Source organism: Tyto alba, unplaced genomic scaffold (genome assembly GCF_018691265.1).
Source record: "Tyto alba isolate M040663 unplaced genomic scaffold, T.alba_DEE_v4.0 Super-Scaffold_20, whole genome shotgun sequence".
Classification (NCBI taxonomy): Eukaryota; Metazoa; Chordata; class Aves; order Strigiformes; family Tytonidae; genus Tyto; species Tyto alba.
The window spans coordinates 7,641,991-7,660,410 of NW_024881283.1; the positions used below are offsets into that span (position 1 = coordinate 7,641,991).

The window sequence follows — 18,420 nt, forward strand, 5'->3', positions numbered from 1 at the left end:
AACACAGCAAAGCCTGAAATATCAGATTGTGCCACAAATGCATGTTTGACCTGAATTTAAAAAAAAAAAAAAAAAAACAAAAAAAAACAAAAAATAAGTTTTTTTAAAAAAATAACTATTATCTTTTTTAGGGGGAACAAAATTATAAATAAAGGTTTTAAAGCTCATGAAGTCAAAGCTCTATTTAAACTCATATCAAGGCAACATCAGGATTCTGGGTTTGGGTGTTTTAACTGTTAAAATGTTCACAAACTCTTAATATAACACATGAGCACAGAGTACCTAGCATCCATTTTAAGAGTGAAACTGTATCATTCCCAAGTGAAGAATATGCAAGGGAAAAAACAAAAACAAACAAACAAAACTTTATTAGGACAATAAGTTCTTTGTTATGGGTTATTTACAAAGAACATGGAAGACAAAAATCAAATTAGATGGATATCAAGTACAGATGTAAATTATTTTTCCATGGATGGTCAACTTGCAACCAACCACCATCTGAATTAGTCTGTTGTCTTTGCCAAATTAACTGTCCACCCTGGCAGACAAAACACCATACTTTCTCCCACACTGTCCAGTTATGGTTTTATAGAATTGCACTGCTCAGTTGACTATAAGTTTTATCAGTTGCAGGGCAAAAGAGAATATATATATAAAAAAAAAATCCTATTACTGCCAAGTACAGTTATCCAGTCTTAGAAATCCACAAGAATGACTTAAGTGGTATGTCCAGCCCAGCCCGAACTTGGAATTGATGTAGGCACTGTTATAAAAGTATATGGACTTTGTGTTAGCGACATCACAATGTCTCATTTAAAAGAGAATCTGAGCATGCTTACACTGGTGAGAAAATAACAACAGTCCAGGGCTCTTTTTGTGCCTTTTAACTAATGTACACTTTGAAAAATTATACTTGCAACCTCAGAGTACAAAAGTCATTTTCCAAAGCACACAAATTACTGTTTAGCCAGAAGTTCAATGAATTCTCCAAGTAGATTCTTCCAAACACAGATTTTTGTAAGAGACAACATAGCCTTTAAAAATACAAAAGTTCAGCTACAAGACCAACTATTTCTCTGCTCACCCTATTCACATTAAAAGACAGACAGTAATACTCCTCAAAGAACTCTTTCCTCACTGTTTCCTTCCACAAAATTAGCTCAGGATAACCAGTGAAAGACCAGACAGTGACACTGAGTCACTTCAGGCTGTGAGGGTAATGATTACTAACTTCTTAGGACGCCAATACTGTCACAGTGCTGCCCACTGAAAAAGTATCAGAACCTCCCACCCACTTCCTAACACTGAAGCTGAGTTTACATAAGTATTCCTCATATCTACATGTCATTTCTCAACAATCAACTATCTTTATATACAGATAAGACATCTTTTAAGAGGATTCTCATTATCTTCAAATATTTTCATGACAACTTTGGCATTATGTTACATATGCTCTTCCCTGCTTTTGTGAATTCCTTACTGCACATACACCCAATCACAGATCCACATAGAATAGCATCAGGAACAAGACTCAAGACTGCTCAGGCCCCTGAGGTGCATTTACCCCTGAGTTCTGAGAGGTTCCAGGCCCTAAAGTTTGCCCCAAAATACATGCTCTGATATACAGGCTTCTCTTTCCCCTTGAAGCCTCAAATGTACAACCTGAGACATTTCCCATCCGGGAAAACTGAGGACAGACTTGTCTTTTATAGCAGTATCTATGCTCAAAGAATGCATCTATGGCACACAGCACTTGCATGCACCATGGAGCAAATGACTCAGAAGCACCACAGCAGACGACCATGTAATCCCAGCGGCAGACTAGAAGGCTGTGAAGGGGAAGGAGTGGGAATTCAGTAACTCGGGCAGTTCTCAGACCACTTTGTGGGGAAAGGAGGAAAAGTGCAGGAGTGTCAGATATCGTTCAACTGCAAAGTAAAAGACAAGTTCTCTTGACAATCTAACTCAGCTGTCTAGGTGTTAATCATTAGAAAGAGGAGGATAGATGCCAGTGAATAAAACTAATGAAGTGTATTCAGAAGCAATTTGTGACTGAAGAAAAATTAACTCATCTGTGTAATCCCTTTGAAAATGATTGCTAGAAGCTTTTAAGCTTACTTTCCAATGTCTTGCAAAAAAACAAAACAAAACAAAACCACAACAACAACAAAAAAAACATAATATTTACACTTGAGACCATCTCTGTGCTTTAAACAACCAGTTGCTGTAATAGCAATCAGAGTCAAATCAAAAAGAAAAGGAGGCTTCTAGCTATGAGAACTTTCGCAAGCAAAATTTAAAGGAATACAGTTTGCTGGCCAAAGGAGGAAAAGGCCTGATTTACAACAACTAAGCACAGGATATACCAAGATGGTTACGCCTCAGTTTACAAACGCGTACAATACTCTTAGTATTTTCTCAGAAGAAATAAGCCACTCATGAAATTTTGCTATCTATACCAAACACATAACAAAGGCAGACTGAGTAAGTTCTCAGATGCTGAGGTTATTACATCAAAACCAACAAAGGATGATCTGGTACCTAAGGAGGAGACTTATCTAATAAGATTATCTAGTGACAAAACTGCCCGTGACAAGACCGTCTCTAAGAAGCAATGTTGCATGTCTCTGGTCCTGTTATTCCCTTATATCGACATTCCTTTTAATTTTACAGCTGTATTGTAGTTGTCAAAAAAAAAAAAATCAAAAAAAAAATGATGACAAGATCATGGGATGGTTTGTTATAAATCAATATGCAGCAGCTATATTACTCCAGAATGACACATCAGAATTTGCGTAAGGATACGCACGGGCAACGAGCAACCATAAGACAAAGGCAGACCCAAACGTGTGCAATTCAGACAAATCACACTCCTCTCACCCAGCCCTGAGCCATATCAAGTCTGCTGTGAGAGATGCACATGCACACAACCCTTTCCTGCCACAGGCCCCAACATTTAACTGAACCTAGATCCCAGGAAAACTAACAGTTCACCTGATAAATTTCTGTTTAATTCAGACACACAAAAATGCAGACAAGCTGTTGTTACAATCATTGGGAGTGTTTTACATTTATTAAATGTGAAAGCACAGCTTTTTTTTCTACTGACAGTACAATTCACAGGTAAACAGATAGTAGACACTATCTAATTTTCAAAACAGGTGCCCAATTTCGCAATGACATCTTACTTGAAAGCTGCCAGAAATCCAAGGTCTAATTAATTTGCAAGTATACACACGTTACACAGTTGAAGAGAGCACCTGCCTTCATGGTTACCTACATCTATCATAACCTGTCTCGTGACGGCAGATACATGACTGAATTTCTTGTTTGTTGAGTTTGTTGGTTCTTGTCTTTAACACTGAATTTGTTGATCATCTGTGTCTTCCCCCTGCTATTACAAAATAATGCAATCACCAACTGCCCTCTAGAACACCAACGGCTGAGCTTTGAGCAGCTTCCATCCCCACCTCCTTCATACACTGTCTTAAAGAAATTGCACAAGTAGTTTTGTAAGCTGTTCTGTGGTTTCCACAGGTGAGTGGTTCTATTTGACCAAGTCAATCCTCCATGCTTTTTATTTACAATAAAAATCCACACACAGTCAACTAAATTGCAGCCATTACAAGTGGCCTATATGAATTGTATTGGGATCACAACACTCAAGTTTCTGTGTGCATGTTCATTACAATGCAGTCTTCACTACTCTAAAATGCCACTAGGGCATATAAAAATATTCTTGTTAGACAATGGAAGTGGGCCTCCCTTTTTAATAAAACATGTGAGCATAAGGAAACTAAACGAAATCAGATACATCGCTAGTTTCTTCTAATCAGCTCTCAGAGGAAAGACTTGAAAAATATTTACTCTTAGTTTAAAAGAGAGCACAGGCAGCCCATCAGCACTGTAATGAAAAAGCTGCTGAAGCTACTCATTATATGAGACCAAGAAACAGATTATTCACCTCAGTTTCAGTGCTGTAACACATTTTTTTACACAAGTATCCTAATTGTGCACATACGTCTTCACAGACTGTGAAAATACAAGTTACAGCAGACCACTACACTGTCTTCTTGAATAAAACAAAGCAATCTGCTGGTGACAAACAGCCCTATATAGTTATTCCTAACTGAAGCCTAACCATGTGCGCACTCCTCCCCATGCTGTGCCCATCCTATTTTGTTACTGATCACAGTTTAATAAGATTCAAACCCAACATTTTGGGCATGAAGCCAAACAGTTTCTCCTGCTTCACAGGTTTGTTTCTCAAGCTTTAATCCATACCTTTGTTTCATCTTAGTCTGGCTGCTACAATCCTTTGTATGCAGGTCATACAGTTACCGCCCTACAGCCGCAGGCATTTGGCAGAGATTTCTTTTTTGGTCAAGAAGTCTTGCCACTACCTCTACCTCTTAAGAGCTTTGCTGACTAACAGTGCACAGGCAGAACCAAGACCCCACATACTGTTTGAAAAGAGATAAACTACATTGCAAAATTCACTCAGTAACCAGATTTTTTTCTAGATTGCACCCTAACCAGGAGAAACAGACTGTGCAACAGACAAAAGCAGACACTGAGCTTCCCATTTACAGGGGAGTCAAAAAAAAAAATGACAAAATAAAAATATAATGCTCTTCTAGACAGACACTATTAGTTTTATTGAATAACCATAAATATTCTGCTTGCATTTTATGAAGTGACAATCTTAATGAGAATGGGAGCAAATAAGACTTTTATTAGCTTTACAAAAACACTGTTCCGGTAATACTTAACAGCTTCAGTAAAGTGTGGGACAGGCAGCAACACCCAGTTGAAACAACTATTATGGTCTGTTTGCTGGGGCAGGGGTGTTCTTCCTCTGCAGGCTTTTACAGGGAAATAACTTTTATCTGAACATCATGAAGGCAGACAAGAATAACTTTTTTAACCTGAACTCTATCCTAAAGGCAAACAGTATACAGCTTGCAGCAGTCATTCACAACACTGGGAAAAGGCTTCCTTGAGGGAAATACTACTCACCGATAATTCCGAATAGAGCCTTCTTAAATCCATGCCAATGAAGAAGTTCCAATTCAGAGGGCCAGAAAAATTCCCTGTTTTTTCCCTTTCATATAGTCTCACATCTTTATTGGTCCAATACCGATTTAATCGGAATCAATACATCTTCCTCACAACTAATTTTATACTTTCTTCCATTCTACCCCTCATGCATGAAATACCGTCTTTAAATAGACCCACAAAGCTTATTCCCCCACCCCCAAAACCTTCTGCCATCAATCACTGCTCTAATTTGTTTAAAAACAAACAAACAAACAAAAAAATCAGCCAACAAACTTTAGGACAGATGAAGATAAATTGGCATGTCATAATAAAGAAGTACTGCTATAAATAATTCAAAGTAATCTGTAACTTAATTGCTGTATTAGTGAGTTCTAACCTCTACACTAAGAACCTAAATATTCTGACTAAAATCAGGTCTGGAATCCTCCACTGCAATGCTTTCCCTGGGTCCCACTACTGCCTCTCAATACTACTAAAAAGTCTGAAATGGGAAAAATTCAACATTTTTAGAGTATCGTTTAAGAAATAAAATCTATATTAAATAACACATTTTCACAGCTCTACCTAGTCCGCTGGAAATGTTCATGTTTGTCATCATGGCTTTTATACTATGCAGTTCCCAAGATCTCAGATGAAGGTTTTCCATTATCCTCTCTCTCCAAAAGAAAGAAATTTAATGTGAAGAATTAAAATACTACTTTTCTACAGAGGCTTTCTCCAAACTAAGTTTAAGCACAGAAATAAAAGATTTAACACCCTCTACTCGCTGCACTTTTGATATAAAGTAAAAGTAAGATGCTGCATCACTAGAGTCCCAGAGGATGCATAATATTGCATCATACTGCAATATATGAATGCAAAACATGTGGAGATACCATATGGTATCTTTGCCAGATAAGGGCAGTACAACACATGCTCGTTCTAGCTTGGAAGAAAAACTGGTGATGCATTTACATGTTTGGTTTCTGACACACAAGTAGACTTCTTAGGTGGGGAACTGAGCGAGAAGTAACTCGTGTTCTTACTGCCTTCCTGCGCACACAATGCAGGGAGCTGAATCGCGAGGGTGATGTATTGTGGCGCACAGAGCAAGTTACTCCTCTCTGCTCCCGATGCCCACAATCCTGCTATACACCAGCTGCAGCGTTTGCTCTCGGGAAAGAATTTTCCAGCAAACGCACGCCAGCACACTTTTCAAAAGTGACTTCTTTGCGATTCGCGTTTTATCGCTCGCTCCATCCGCACAGGCTGGCTCAGCCCCGGCTCCCCGCACTCCCTTCCCCGCCGAAGGGCCCTTTTGTGCGCGGCAGCCCCGCACCGCGCCGAGCAAGGGGGCGTCGCCTGCAGCCGGGCCCGGAGCCGCCCTGAGGAGAGCTCCGCGCTGCCGCCGCCCCGCCTCGGAGAGGGGCTTTTTTTTTTTTGAGGGGGGGGGGGAACCAGAAAGGGGGTGCTGGGCGGGGGGAGCCCCGACAGTAGGCGCGGAGCTGGGGTGGGGGGTGCCAGGGGCGGTGGGACCCCTTTTTCCCCCTCAGCCCAGCGGGAAGAAGCGGCGCTGAGGAAAACTTGGGAGCCCCCCCGGGCGGGAAAACGGCGGGTGGGGGGGGAGCGCGCCCAACGGTCGGAGCGCGCGCTCAGCGCCGAGACGAGACCGGACGGAACCCACCCACCCCCCTCCCTCCCGCCGCCTTCTCTTTACCTTGACGAAGAGCTCGATGACGGGCTCCTTGTCGCCCTCCTTCAGCCCGTTGACCGGCACGGACAGCGCCATGCTTTTCAGCCGTTCCCCCCCCCCCCACCGCCGCCTCTCGCCGCTGCCAGCCGGGACGGCGACGCCGCTCCGCTCGCCTCACCCGCCCTGCGCGCGACTGCGGCCGGCCCCGCCCCGGCGGCCCGCCGGGGCCGGAGCGGGGAGGGGCGGAGCCAAGCGCTGATGGGCGGGGGCCAACCGCTGAGGGGCGTGGCCGAGCGCTGAGGGGGCAACGGTTTTTATGGCGGGCCAGGGAGCTCGGTGCTGCCTGAGGGGAAAGCGGGGGGATCCCCGGCGGGTAGGGCTGGGGGACACCCCCGGGGGGAGGGACACCCCAAGAGGAGGGGCACCCTGCTGTTAGTGCGGTCGTCGATGACCTAACGTCTGGGAGCAGCCTGCGCGGGCCTGGCTGTGGTGGAGGCCACAGCCAGGCCTAGGGAGGTGCGGGGGGGTCCTGTGTCGTTCCCCCCCAACACCATCCCCACAGCCCCCCCGGGGCTTCATCCCGCCTCTCCTGAGGGGAAAAGCTTCAAAACTAACAACTTCTCCCCTCACAGCCCCACCGCGAGCCAGGGTGCAGGACCTGCCACACCGCGGGTGTCTGCGCTGGAGCAGCAGAAATACCTTCTTTCCTGGCTGGGGGAAAAATCTATTTCGAGAAGCAGGGAGGAGTGTTTCCAGCCTAGTTTTTCCCTCACTATTAAGGTCAGGGATTGAGGAGCTGGACAGAAAAATGTGCGGGGGAATTGGGCGAAACATCAGAATGAAATTATACCGTTTGCCCTTTTTCCAGTCTTTTCACCAAAATAGCACAAGGCAGCATACAGCCTGCGATCACATTTTCCCCATGCGACATCATGCCTGCAGAGTCCAAGCCGTTGTGAACAGAGCGGCTTTTATGCCTCGGCAGCACCCGCCCTCGCTCCCAGTCCTTCCTTTTTTTTTTTTCAGGAGCTCAGACTCTATTTTTAATAGTCTGAGTTCAGCTGCACCTGAGCGTCTCGGCAGAGCCGTTCCCAGTTCCCAGGGTCGGATGTGCTGGGGCTGTGGGATGCCCCGAGGTGGCACGGAATGACTTGCAGACGCAGCTCCCTCCTCTCCTCCTTTAATGCTGTCTGTGACCCGGCGCTGGAACCAGCCGCCCTGTAATTGGCACCCAAATGCATCCGCGCAGCGAGAAATGGCTCTGGATGAAATGGTTACCAACGGAGCATTCACTGGTAATAACAAAACCTCATATCTCTCCAGGCATTTTACTACCCTCAGTTCTGCATAACCGGATGTCTTTAAGTAAATTTTGTTTTTGAATGCCCTTGAATTGTTCATCTAGAGCAGGAAAAACTGCTGTCAGCCCCTCTCCCAGTGCTGATAGGGCTGGGCAACTGAGGTGACAAAGACCTTTTCATTTCTATTCCTACAGCTTGTGTACAGCCCTCCACAGCTCAGCAGGCTCCCTGGGAGCCGGTGGAAGGTTCATTCCTGTTTGTTTTACGGAGTCCAAGGAATCTCGCTGATTCATGGGGTGGGACAGTCTAAATTAGAAATCGGTGTGTCACAGTAACCAAACTGATCTGGGAGCAAGGCGGGACTGTGCAGTCCGGCCCTGCCCAGGAACATCCCTGAATAATCGTCCTTAAATCAATTGCAGCCTGTACCACAAGGACACTGTCGTTGGAACGTGAGTGGGATGGAGGGGAGGGAAAACCAATTCCCTTAAATGGGATTGTCATGGAGACCTTCCACAAGCATCAGTTTTGGGGCTTTGCATTCACTTTTTCCACATGGCAGAGAAAGAAATTTGCACCAGTTGGGCTAAATATCCCCAGTAGATTCAGGAACTGGTAGCAAGGGGCTTTTATTGCAAGACCATTGCAGCACAGTGGCAGGGGAAGATTGTTATCTTCTGCTGCTTGTTTGGTGTCTGCTGGGACAGGCAAGAGCTGAGGCCTCTGAACCGGGGCTGAGCAGTGCCAGGATGGGGAATGCTGAAGAAAATACCCCCCCGCTCAGCCAAGGACCAAACCTTCCACTCTGTGCTTCACCATCCTCCTCTGTCAGAAGTTTCAAAATCACAGGGTTTAGCAAAACTTGAAATAAGCCTCCCCTCCCCAAAGCAAAGAACCACCTACTTTTGAAAAGGCAGTGGGTTTAGTACAAAGAAGTAGCTCTCCCACAGCGTTGCTGAAGGTAGGTGTGGAGCAACAAATCTGAGGTCTGCGAGGCACTCTGTGCTTTTTTATGTTTTACCAGCCGTACAAAGGAGCTGCCAGGGCTGTTTTTTCCCTCACTACCCCTAAATATCTTCTCTAACAAAATAATTCACATGCTGTTATCTTGCAGAGCAGCTAATAGCTGGCTTATTTCATTTATATCCAGCTGCACCAGCCTTGTCTGTTGCTTAATATCTTTTCAGCTATTGTACTTTTAGATGACATTTTCCTGGTTTCCAGCTGCCACCTACCAAACCCCTCATCCTCCCCATTCAAAACGCTCAGAACGATTTTCAACATCGAAAGCTCTCAATTCTTTCCTAGTTCTGTAATTGCTGCTTATGTTATTCTGAAAGATTTTTTTTTCAAGAATACTTAGAATTAATTTGTCCAAGCTTTACGAAATAAATAACCAGTCCTTAGAACAATCCGTAGGGAAGTATTATCCACCTTTTACAGCTGTGAGGAATGAGTCAGAAGAGTTAAAGGACTTATTCAAAGCTAAATTTGCACCAAGTCAGTCAGAACAAAGCAATTCTGGACCCCCACCTATGCTTAGATCAGTAGGTCACTCCCTCTATATTATTTTGTGCTGTATTGAGAAGGCTTATTTCCATTTGGCAGAGCAGCAAAACAGCATATTATTGTTTCACTTCTCTAGCACTTTTGGCCTTTATGCCGCAATTTTCCATCTCAAACTTTCCAAGTGCTTTTCAAACCGGAGGCATCAGATGTTAAAGATATCAAAGCAAGCACTCTCCTGCCCCGGCCCTCGCTGTGCACATTCAGCTGGTGGAATTTGCTGCCGCATCGACCCCGGGGTTCAAAAATGACTCTTTATTTCTGAGAGGAGTTTTTCAGGCGCTGGAGGAGCTCAGCATGCAGGTCATGTTGCAGCTCAGCGGGACCGCGTGCCGTATGAACATCCCGGCTTTTAAGCATAATTAAACTGCTTCGAGAAGAGAGGGTGCTGAGGAAGGTCTGGAAGGCTGAATGCAGTGTGGCAGCTCCCTGGACCATCCAACGCCGGCTGCGGCTGGAAGCGAGAGCCTGGCCTGACAGTCGGCTTCATTAAAGCTCTTTAAAGCAGTGGTGGATGAAGCTGCGAGAAGAACCTGCCCAGGGACACCTATTAAAAGAAAGGCAGAAATGACACGCCCTGGTTTAAAAATACCAGCATTCTCATTCCAATGCTAATTCGAGTTCCTGGGCTTGTCTGCAGGCTGGGATACTGCAAAGTCCTTCCCTGGAGACTTGAAGCGGAAGAGCAGTGACCGCAGGCCCGGAGACCACGTGCCCCGCGTGCTCTGCTGCAATGGTGCCCCTTTAGCAGAGCAACTCCGCAAGCTCCAATTTCCTTTAGCCTCCCAAATGAGATTTTGGGCTCCATCCATCACCTGCCACCTAGAATGGACTGTTTTGTTCTGCTGATATTGCTCATTCATATTTTATTACCCCTGTGTTGAGTAGTGTTTGTTTTTGAAGCTGATCGGAGGGTGTTAGCCCGCCAGATTTACAGGGAGTGCGGGGGAAATCAAACTTCTGCTTGTGTCAGACTGTTTGCAGTTTGCTACAGCTCCCAACCAGCTGTCCCTAGATAGCTCATTTTCATCCGGGGCGGATGCCAAATTTTAGCATTAACTGCAGGCTCATGGAGCTGGTCCCACAAGGCACTGAAGTGAGCAGCTGAGGACACGCAGCGCCGCGTGGAACCGGACCCAGAGTTAACATCTGACACTGGTGAAAAATATAGTGGAAAACATCTCTGCTGTGGGCTGAGGCAGAATTACGGGAGCAGAGGACACATGCCCTATCATTATGTGGGAAGTTGACTTCATCCCACAATTTCTGGGTCGCTGCTCTTTTGCACGGTCCAAGTTAACACCGCTCCGAGCGCAGAGGTTGGAGGACTAAATGTTTCTAGGAAATGTTAATCAAGAACTTTTAGCGGCGGTAATTGCAGCCTGGAGTCATTTAACAATCAATGTACTTTCCATGCAATAGGATGCTTTTTTTTTGTTTTTTTTCCTGGTTACTGGCATATGGTCCTTACCCCAGGGAGCTGGACGGTAATTAATGCATTTTGTGGTTAAATGTTTGGACTCAGCATCTCATGGCGCCCGAGAGAAGGGAGGTGGACAAAGCAGGCATTGTCTGCAGGTTTCCCTGGGCTGCCTTAGGTCCCCTACATTGAGGCACGGTGGGGGCAGGTTTACGGGAACGCTGACACAGGCAGCGTTTTCACCTCACTTCCTTTAGTGTCGCTGAAACACTGGCAAAGCTAAACTGCCTGGCATCTCCCTGCGTTTGGAGGTGATATCCAAGGAGGGGAACAGGAAAGTTGGCTCCCAGGACCACACATACAACACGAGTAATCGAATGCCCAACTCTCCTCTTTCAGCAGGAGGCTGTTGCCATGCCTCTTGTCGCCTCGCCATGTATTTCTCACTGCCCTACTTTAAAATTCAGATATCAGCCTTTTCTCTACCATGACCATCAGGAAACAAAGATTTCAGCTTCACCCTTTTGTAGAAAGGGACCTGGAAAGGACCGAGAAGCAGAGTTTGAGCCTCAGCTAAGCGTGAAGAGAGCTGGGAGCGGAATCTGGGCACTGGGAAAGCTCCCAGGACACATCCCTAGAGCAGCACTGCGTGGACACACACACACACACCAGGCACCTGGAGTTCCTTCAAGAGAAACCCAAAATAGATTGCAGTTCTGGTTTTAGAAGTTATTTGGGAAAGAAAAAAAAAAAAAAAAAAAAGGACACTGTTTCCCGTGCCTGCTTATGTACAATCTGTGTTTCCCCACCCTTATATTTATAAGTTTATTGAAAGCAAATAAATTAAGGACATTGACTGTTTTCTTTTAAGGTTAGTCTCCAGATGGTTCAAAGAGTTGGGCTGATAACGTGATTTGGTTAAAGAAAAAAATACTATGCAACCTGCTTCTCTCAAAAATACCAAGTTTGCTTGGTCTCGGTTGAGTAAGTGGTTAAATCAGCCCCACTACCCTGAGCACAGCAACCAGATGCCGCCACCTCGGTTCCCTCCTGCATTTCCATCATCTGAAAAACCTGAAAGTTGCCGGTAGCTTGGGCTCCCCTAATGAACTCTTTCCATTATATCCCAGCAGCTCCCAGCTGGGTTTCAACACTGTGCACTGGCTTCTGTCATGAAGCTTAAATAGAAGAAATGCTGTTTGATGTGGCTTTTTAATGGTCTGCAAGTTCTGTTAAAGACCCCAGGGGAAGATGTGGTGTCGAAAGCCAGCGCGCAGCACCGGCAGCCTCTCGTGTCCTGCGTGCTCCATTGTGTGTGAGCAGAGAGTGGAAGCACCAGCCCCTTCCCCGGCTTTCATCAGCCCACAAATGGCCTCTGCAGACGATCAGTCCAATTAAAGTAATGACATGGAGCCAGCGTATTTTCTTTCTGGGGTGCAGGCTAACATCAGAGGGGGAAAAAAAAAAAAAACAAAAACAAAAATCCAACACCAAAAGCTCTTCATCCCCAGGCTTGCTTGATCCAAAGCCATGCTAGCAACGCAGGCACCTGATAATCCACCCCAATTTGCTGCAAGGCTGTCGCCTTTAAAAATACAAACCACTCTACGTGTTTTTTTCTCAGTAAAGATGTTCTTTGCTTCCCTGCAAAGCTTTAAGCATGGGAGGGACCCTTGGAGGAGGGAAGGTGGCTGCGTTCTGCTCACGAGCGGCTGCCGAACACGCACAGCTGGTGAAGGCGTGTGGTGCTACCCCACAGCAGCGCTCAGAGCCAGCAAGGGGACGGAGAGCACAAAGCAAACAGCTCAGTCAAGGCCCTAGCAAGGACCCCAGCTCGTTTCACTGTGATATGTGCTGAGGCTCAAATTTCACCCAGAGTCTGAAATCTCTTTATTTGCACACTTGGAATGAAGCGATCCCTGCCTCAGCCTGGTAGGGTCGTCTACTGACCTGGCAGTTGCTGGTGTGTCGGAAGCGATCGCCGTCAGCTTGCTTCAGAGGGCCCATCAAAACAAAATAGTTCATTTAATTCCTTCTCCTAGGGGAATGGCTGGATGAGGTTAAGTGATTTGCCCCAGGATCACCTGGAGAGCAGCAGACCCTTCAGCAGTGCAGATAAAAACTATTCAGTGGCTGAAGTTTTACATTTCTGGTAGCTCACAGGGCCGTTTCCACTTCTAGCCGCGACGAGGACCCCCCCCCCCAGGCTCGGTCTCTCTTTCCTCCCCACATGCCAATGCCCAGCCCTGCTTTGCTCCCCCTTAAACACCAGGCACAGTTCTCGGCATCACCCCGCCAACCTCAGCAGGACATTTGCTCGTGCAGCTACACCAAGGAGTTGGTGCCGGGCTTGGTATAGCCCTGGGGTGGGTGGCCAGGACATGGCCTGGGAGATACGGTCAGTGCCAGACCCTCATGCAGGAGGGAGGATTTTCCAGCTCCCCCCTCACTTCCCAGGGCCATCATGTGCGAGAGGCACATCCCTGCTCCATCCCGGGCGGAGATGTGTCCTTGTCACCCGTGCCCTGCCCCGGGTGAGGGAAACATCAGTGCCCTCCTCTTCGCCCTGCTATGAGCCTCAAAACTGAACGTGGCACCGGGGCAAACACCCTCACACCGTGGATAGAAACGGCCTTTGTGGTGCAATGCCATTTCGGCAGCCGCCTCTCCCCACCTTTTCCCCCGGGGCAGCAGTCTCCGGCTGTTCCCGCAGCGCCAAGCCTTGAACACCAGACAAACGCCGTCTAAATCCCTCAGCAGATTCGGCAGCGGCGAGGGATCCAGGTTGTCTCCTCGGGTGCATTTGCCCCTCGAGGCCTGGCAGGCAGCAAGACACCGATGTGACTATTTAATTGTCTTTTTACCACGTAAAGGCGGTGGGAACACTCGAGCCCTGCGAGCGGCTGCTTCGGGGCTGTAAACGGCAGCCAAAGCAGCGACAGGGGCAGGAGCGCGCAGGGGATGGGGGCTCGCAGGGAGCACCAGCCGCGGTCGCGGGACATCACTCCTGCAGAAACACGAGGCTCTTGCAGGTCGCGGCCCTCCCAGCTCAGCCCCACACCCCCGGGAGGGACCTCCCGCCGTGGGGTGAAGCTGCGCACCACGGAGGAGGCACCCAGCTTCCCCCGAGCTTTCCAGGTGGTTCTTTGGGCAAAGTCCACATCTGAGGTTGGTTACGTTCATCACAAGGAACAAAGCAAACACCCGCCGCAGAGCCAACCTGCTCCGGACTAATGGCGTAAATGCCGATCTGACTCAGGCAGTGACATGATGAATGTGGATTTTATTTCTTCCTATCTGAGTCACGGTGGAAGAAGCCAGATTTTTTTTTTTTTTTTCAAAGGACTCAAGAAAGAAAAGGAAATATGATCAGCCCGAGAAGCCGAGATCTCTCAGTTCTACCAGGACTCAGAAATAACCTTTTTGATAAAATTATTTGTATTGCAGCAGCACATACAGCACCGGCAGTTCTCTAAACACAGTGACAGAAACTCCTCCGCCGCCTTTAAACCTTGCAGCCTGAGGCGGCACAGCGGTACCAAGGGAATGACATCCCAAAGCCCCGATATGCCCACAGCAGGAGAGAGACCTGAACATAAACCCCCTGAGTCACAGCTTAAAAACTCCCAGAAGCAGCTCGGGTCCTTGTGGAAGCCACTTTTGCCCTGCAGACAGGGAGAACAACAATGCTGCAGGGCAGAACCAGAGCAAGGCTTTCCCAAACCTTCCCATCACAAGAGCCGGTTGTCTGCAGCACACGCTCAACCTGCTCAGGCTGAAATTCTGGTAATTCTGAACACCAGGTATTTGATTTTGCAATTTAAATAATCACCTCTTTAGCCCAGTGGTTTTTCTGTGTAACAATCGCTACAGGACACTCTTCAGGCTCCTACTAAGTTATGATAAGAACCATTTAGAGCCAAAAGTTTAGGCATTTTAAATCCCTTTGCATCCGTCCTAGCCATGAATCACAAGTATTTCTAGGCCATCTGCATCGCTTCCCCGGCTGCTCACTGCATCGAGGTGAGCAATGGGACCGAAACAGAGGCACACGGGGCAGCGGGCAAGCATTGCCACCGAGGTGGTGAGAACACGGGCGGCTTTTCTCCAGCCACCCTAATTAGATGCACAAGAGGTTTCTATGATTCAGGTTTCTTGTACTGATTAACACTCACTCCGGGTAAGCAAATGAGCGATTAGCAGGGCTGCACCTGTGATGTCATTTAAATTCAAATGACACCCTGGCTGCTCCTTAATAGTGGGATGTGCAGTTTGAGACAATAAACCCAAATCCTCCGTTGGCAGGAGGCAGAAATCCCCCTCCCCGCACACCCCTTCCCCCAGGAGGACGGGGCCACGTGTCCAGCCACCCCGGGCTGGCTCCAGGGGACTCACCCCAGCGGCAGGCACGTTTTAGGGCTCCCCGAACATCTTGGCAAACCCCTCCCTGCGTCCGCCCTGTGCCACACCATCTGCCTTGGCACCGCGCTGCGTCAGAAGCCGCCTCGCTTTGCATCGATGGGCGCGATCTGGGGGAAAACTCAACGGGCACCACTGCTCGGGCTTCAGCCTGGCAGGGCAAGCCCCTATTTCTGGCGCAGTAAACCTACGCAAGGCTTGGTTACACCCAGACCCAGTGGTTTCCACGTAAACCCTCTGCTCTCAGCACTCCCAAAGAGGTCCCATCCCATAAAGGACAAGGCTCCAAGGGGCTATTTCCTTGGCAGCTGCTGGCACAGCTCCACCTCAGCTCCTACATGGCACGGAGAGCCAGAGCAGCAAGCCCACCCCAAGGCAGGGCCGTGGCAGCTCGCCCGCCCTCGGTCCCAGCACCCAGCGTCCAACACGCGACATGTCACCGCACGGCTGGTGCTGGGGAGCTCTGCTCCTTGCTTTTCACATCCTCGACATCTCCATCCCCAGGGAGTGCACGGGCAGGGAGCTGCGGGTGGCTGCCACGGGGACATTCACGGGCCACGGTGGCAACACGCAGCCCAGAGGCCACTGTGAGAGGGGCTGGAGCCACCTGGGCTGCGCAGGCAAATCCCCACCTGCAACCAACCAAGATACACCGGCGCTGCTGGTTGCATCCAAACACCGCCTTGATTCTTCCCTGGTATGGGGGAGACCCACACGGCACCGTGCCAGGATCCGGCCGCCTGCTCACCCAGTTGGGAAACTGGTGCCCAGCACAGGCAGAAGTGGGGGCCCGGAGCCCCCCCCCCAGCACTCCTGCTGCACCAGCTGCAGCACCAGAAAATCTCTCAACCACAGTGGCAAAGTACAGGGGAAAAATTGCTGCAGACAAATCAGGCTGATGTGGACAGGGACTCCAGCGCATTTTTCCTTCCCTCAGGGGCCTCATTTCCAGCAACAGATGTTATTGGGTTTTTTTTTACAAAAATCAAAAGGTTTGTGGTTGATGGCAGGTGGGTGTAACACATCCACGGCAAAGGCGAGGCCTGGCCATCGCAGTGGGTGCAGGAAGGAGTAGGGGGGACCTGGGCCTTTTATTCATGCATGATAATCCAAAACGTGGAGAGCAGACGTTTACCGTGGGGGCAGGATACCCACGGCAGGGCGTGTGGCGGCAGCACCGGGGCTCCGAGGACTCCGGACTCGGCATCTCTGACTCATCCTGGGAATTTCAACCTGCAGCATCGTTACAGCTTACCCAGAAAGCTGGGGAGCCGGGTGGCCACAGGACTCACAATAGTGGCATTCAGAGCCACGGTCCTGCCGCAGCAGCGTGGGGAAGGTCCTGGTGGAGCCGGCACAGCGCCGGAGCCGAAGCAAGGCCAAGCTGGGCAACAGGAGCCGCAGCAGCACCGGCCAGCCCTGCACACACAGCCCACTGCCACACACCGTCTTTGGGGAGAATGGCGCAGCCAGGAGGGTGCTTCTTTTTCCACTTGCTCTCATCCCTTCAACTTTAAGGTTTCATTTCTCTCCCCTGTTTCCCCCCACCTCAGTCTGAACTTCAGGCAGAGTTGGGATCTGGCCGCAGGGGACCCCAGCACCAGCCACCTCGGGTGGTGGTTTTCCTAAAGGAAAAGCGTTACATGAGTAAATACATCCCAAAGCGTCGGGATGGTCTTGCCACGGTACTCATGGGTACTGCTCCTTGGCCTCGCTGCAGCAAAATCACCTCTTTAACTGGCAAAAGAGTCTCTATTATCAGAAAATTATGTTAATCGCATGAGCATCACCAAGCATTTTATCGATAGGAATCTTCGTTATGCCGCCAGGGACTGCTAAACCCGCTGTACAGATGGGGAAACTGAGGCAGGAGGGAGGGATCCCATGAGTTTCTCGGCTTTCCACAGTGAGTCAGCATCCCCACCTCAGCACCAACCTCACCTCCCTCCTCCTCCTCTCAGTGAAAAACACCCAGAAAAGGATGCCGAGCGGTAAATTAGATTAACATTTGCTGCAGTTCCTCCAGGCTGCCGCGCAGGCACTGGAAGGCACCGAATGCTGCGCCGGGGGCAGGGAGGAAGGAGGCGGCAGCTGGGGAAGGACCAAGTCCCCGCTGGCACCGGGGCCAACCTTGAGGCAAGGGGCTCTGTGTGCACCCCGGCATTTGGGCGAGCGCTGGAGCAAAGCCCCGGAGGTGCAGAGCAGCAATTCCAGCTCGGGCCGACGGCTGGAGCGGCCCTGGCAGAGGATCCAGAGCCGCGAGGAGACGCCGGGGTGACTTGGCCCCTAGGATGCGCCGGCTGAAATGGTCTGATCACCCTCGGGAGGGTGAAAGGCTTTTTTTCAGCAGTGGGCTTTACCCTGCGGTGGCCTGGGGAACCCACAGAGCACTGAGATGAGCCCTGTGCCCATGGACGTGATCTCCTCCTGGGTAATGACCTGTTCTCCCACAAAACATGCAAATTACTCCCTCTTCACCCAACTACCTTCACTTATCTCTGTCCTGGATAACAGCGAGGTGTCCACTTTCCTCGTCTGGAAAGAAGAGTTGAAGCTGAAAGCGGAGTCTGCCTCCTCCTGAAGCTGTGAGAACAGCTCCCTTTATCCTCCCTCATAAATAATAGAAGGATTCATTCACATAGATTAAAAAAATAAATAAATAAGAAAGAGCTCAATTTTGTTTTGCCAATCATGCACTTAATGTAATTCTCCCTTCTTGTCCCCTTGTGGACTCACAAAGATTTTAATAAGCTGTAAAGGTGCCAAACCATTTCTGTCTCATTAAAAAAATATCATCGCAGTGACAAAGGTAATTTTTTCACATCAGTAGTCAAACCTACTCACTGAATTAAAATCCAGCTGACAGAGACACTATCAATTTTTAATGGGACCTTCCCCCCTCCTGGAGAAAGGAAGCGTGTGGGGGGTTATTCACAAAAGGGATTGAAATTTTCTGCAACCACTCCACTGGCTTCAGTTTC

General features: G+C 48.5%; 1 protein-coding gene across 1 annotated transcript in view; it reads right to left on the bottom strand.

Annotated features, from left to right (window-relative positions):
- Window positions 1-6,907, bottom strand: part of CLIC4 (chloride intracellular channel 4) — a 33,177-nt gene extending 26,270 nt beyond the window's left edge. The window contains exon 1 of the mRNA XM_033003287.2: window positions 6,758-6,907. Within this exon, the coding sequence (XP_032859178.2) occupies window positions 6,758-6,829 (72 nt within the window). The 5' untranslated portion in view covers window positions 6,830-6,907. The remainder of the gene's footprint in view (window positions 1-6,757) is intronic.
- Between the last annotated feature and the right edge of the window lie 11,513 nt (window positions 6,908-18,420).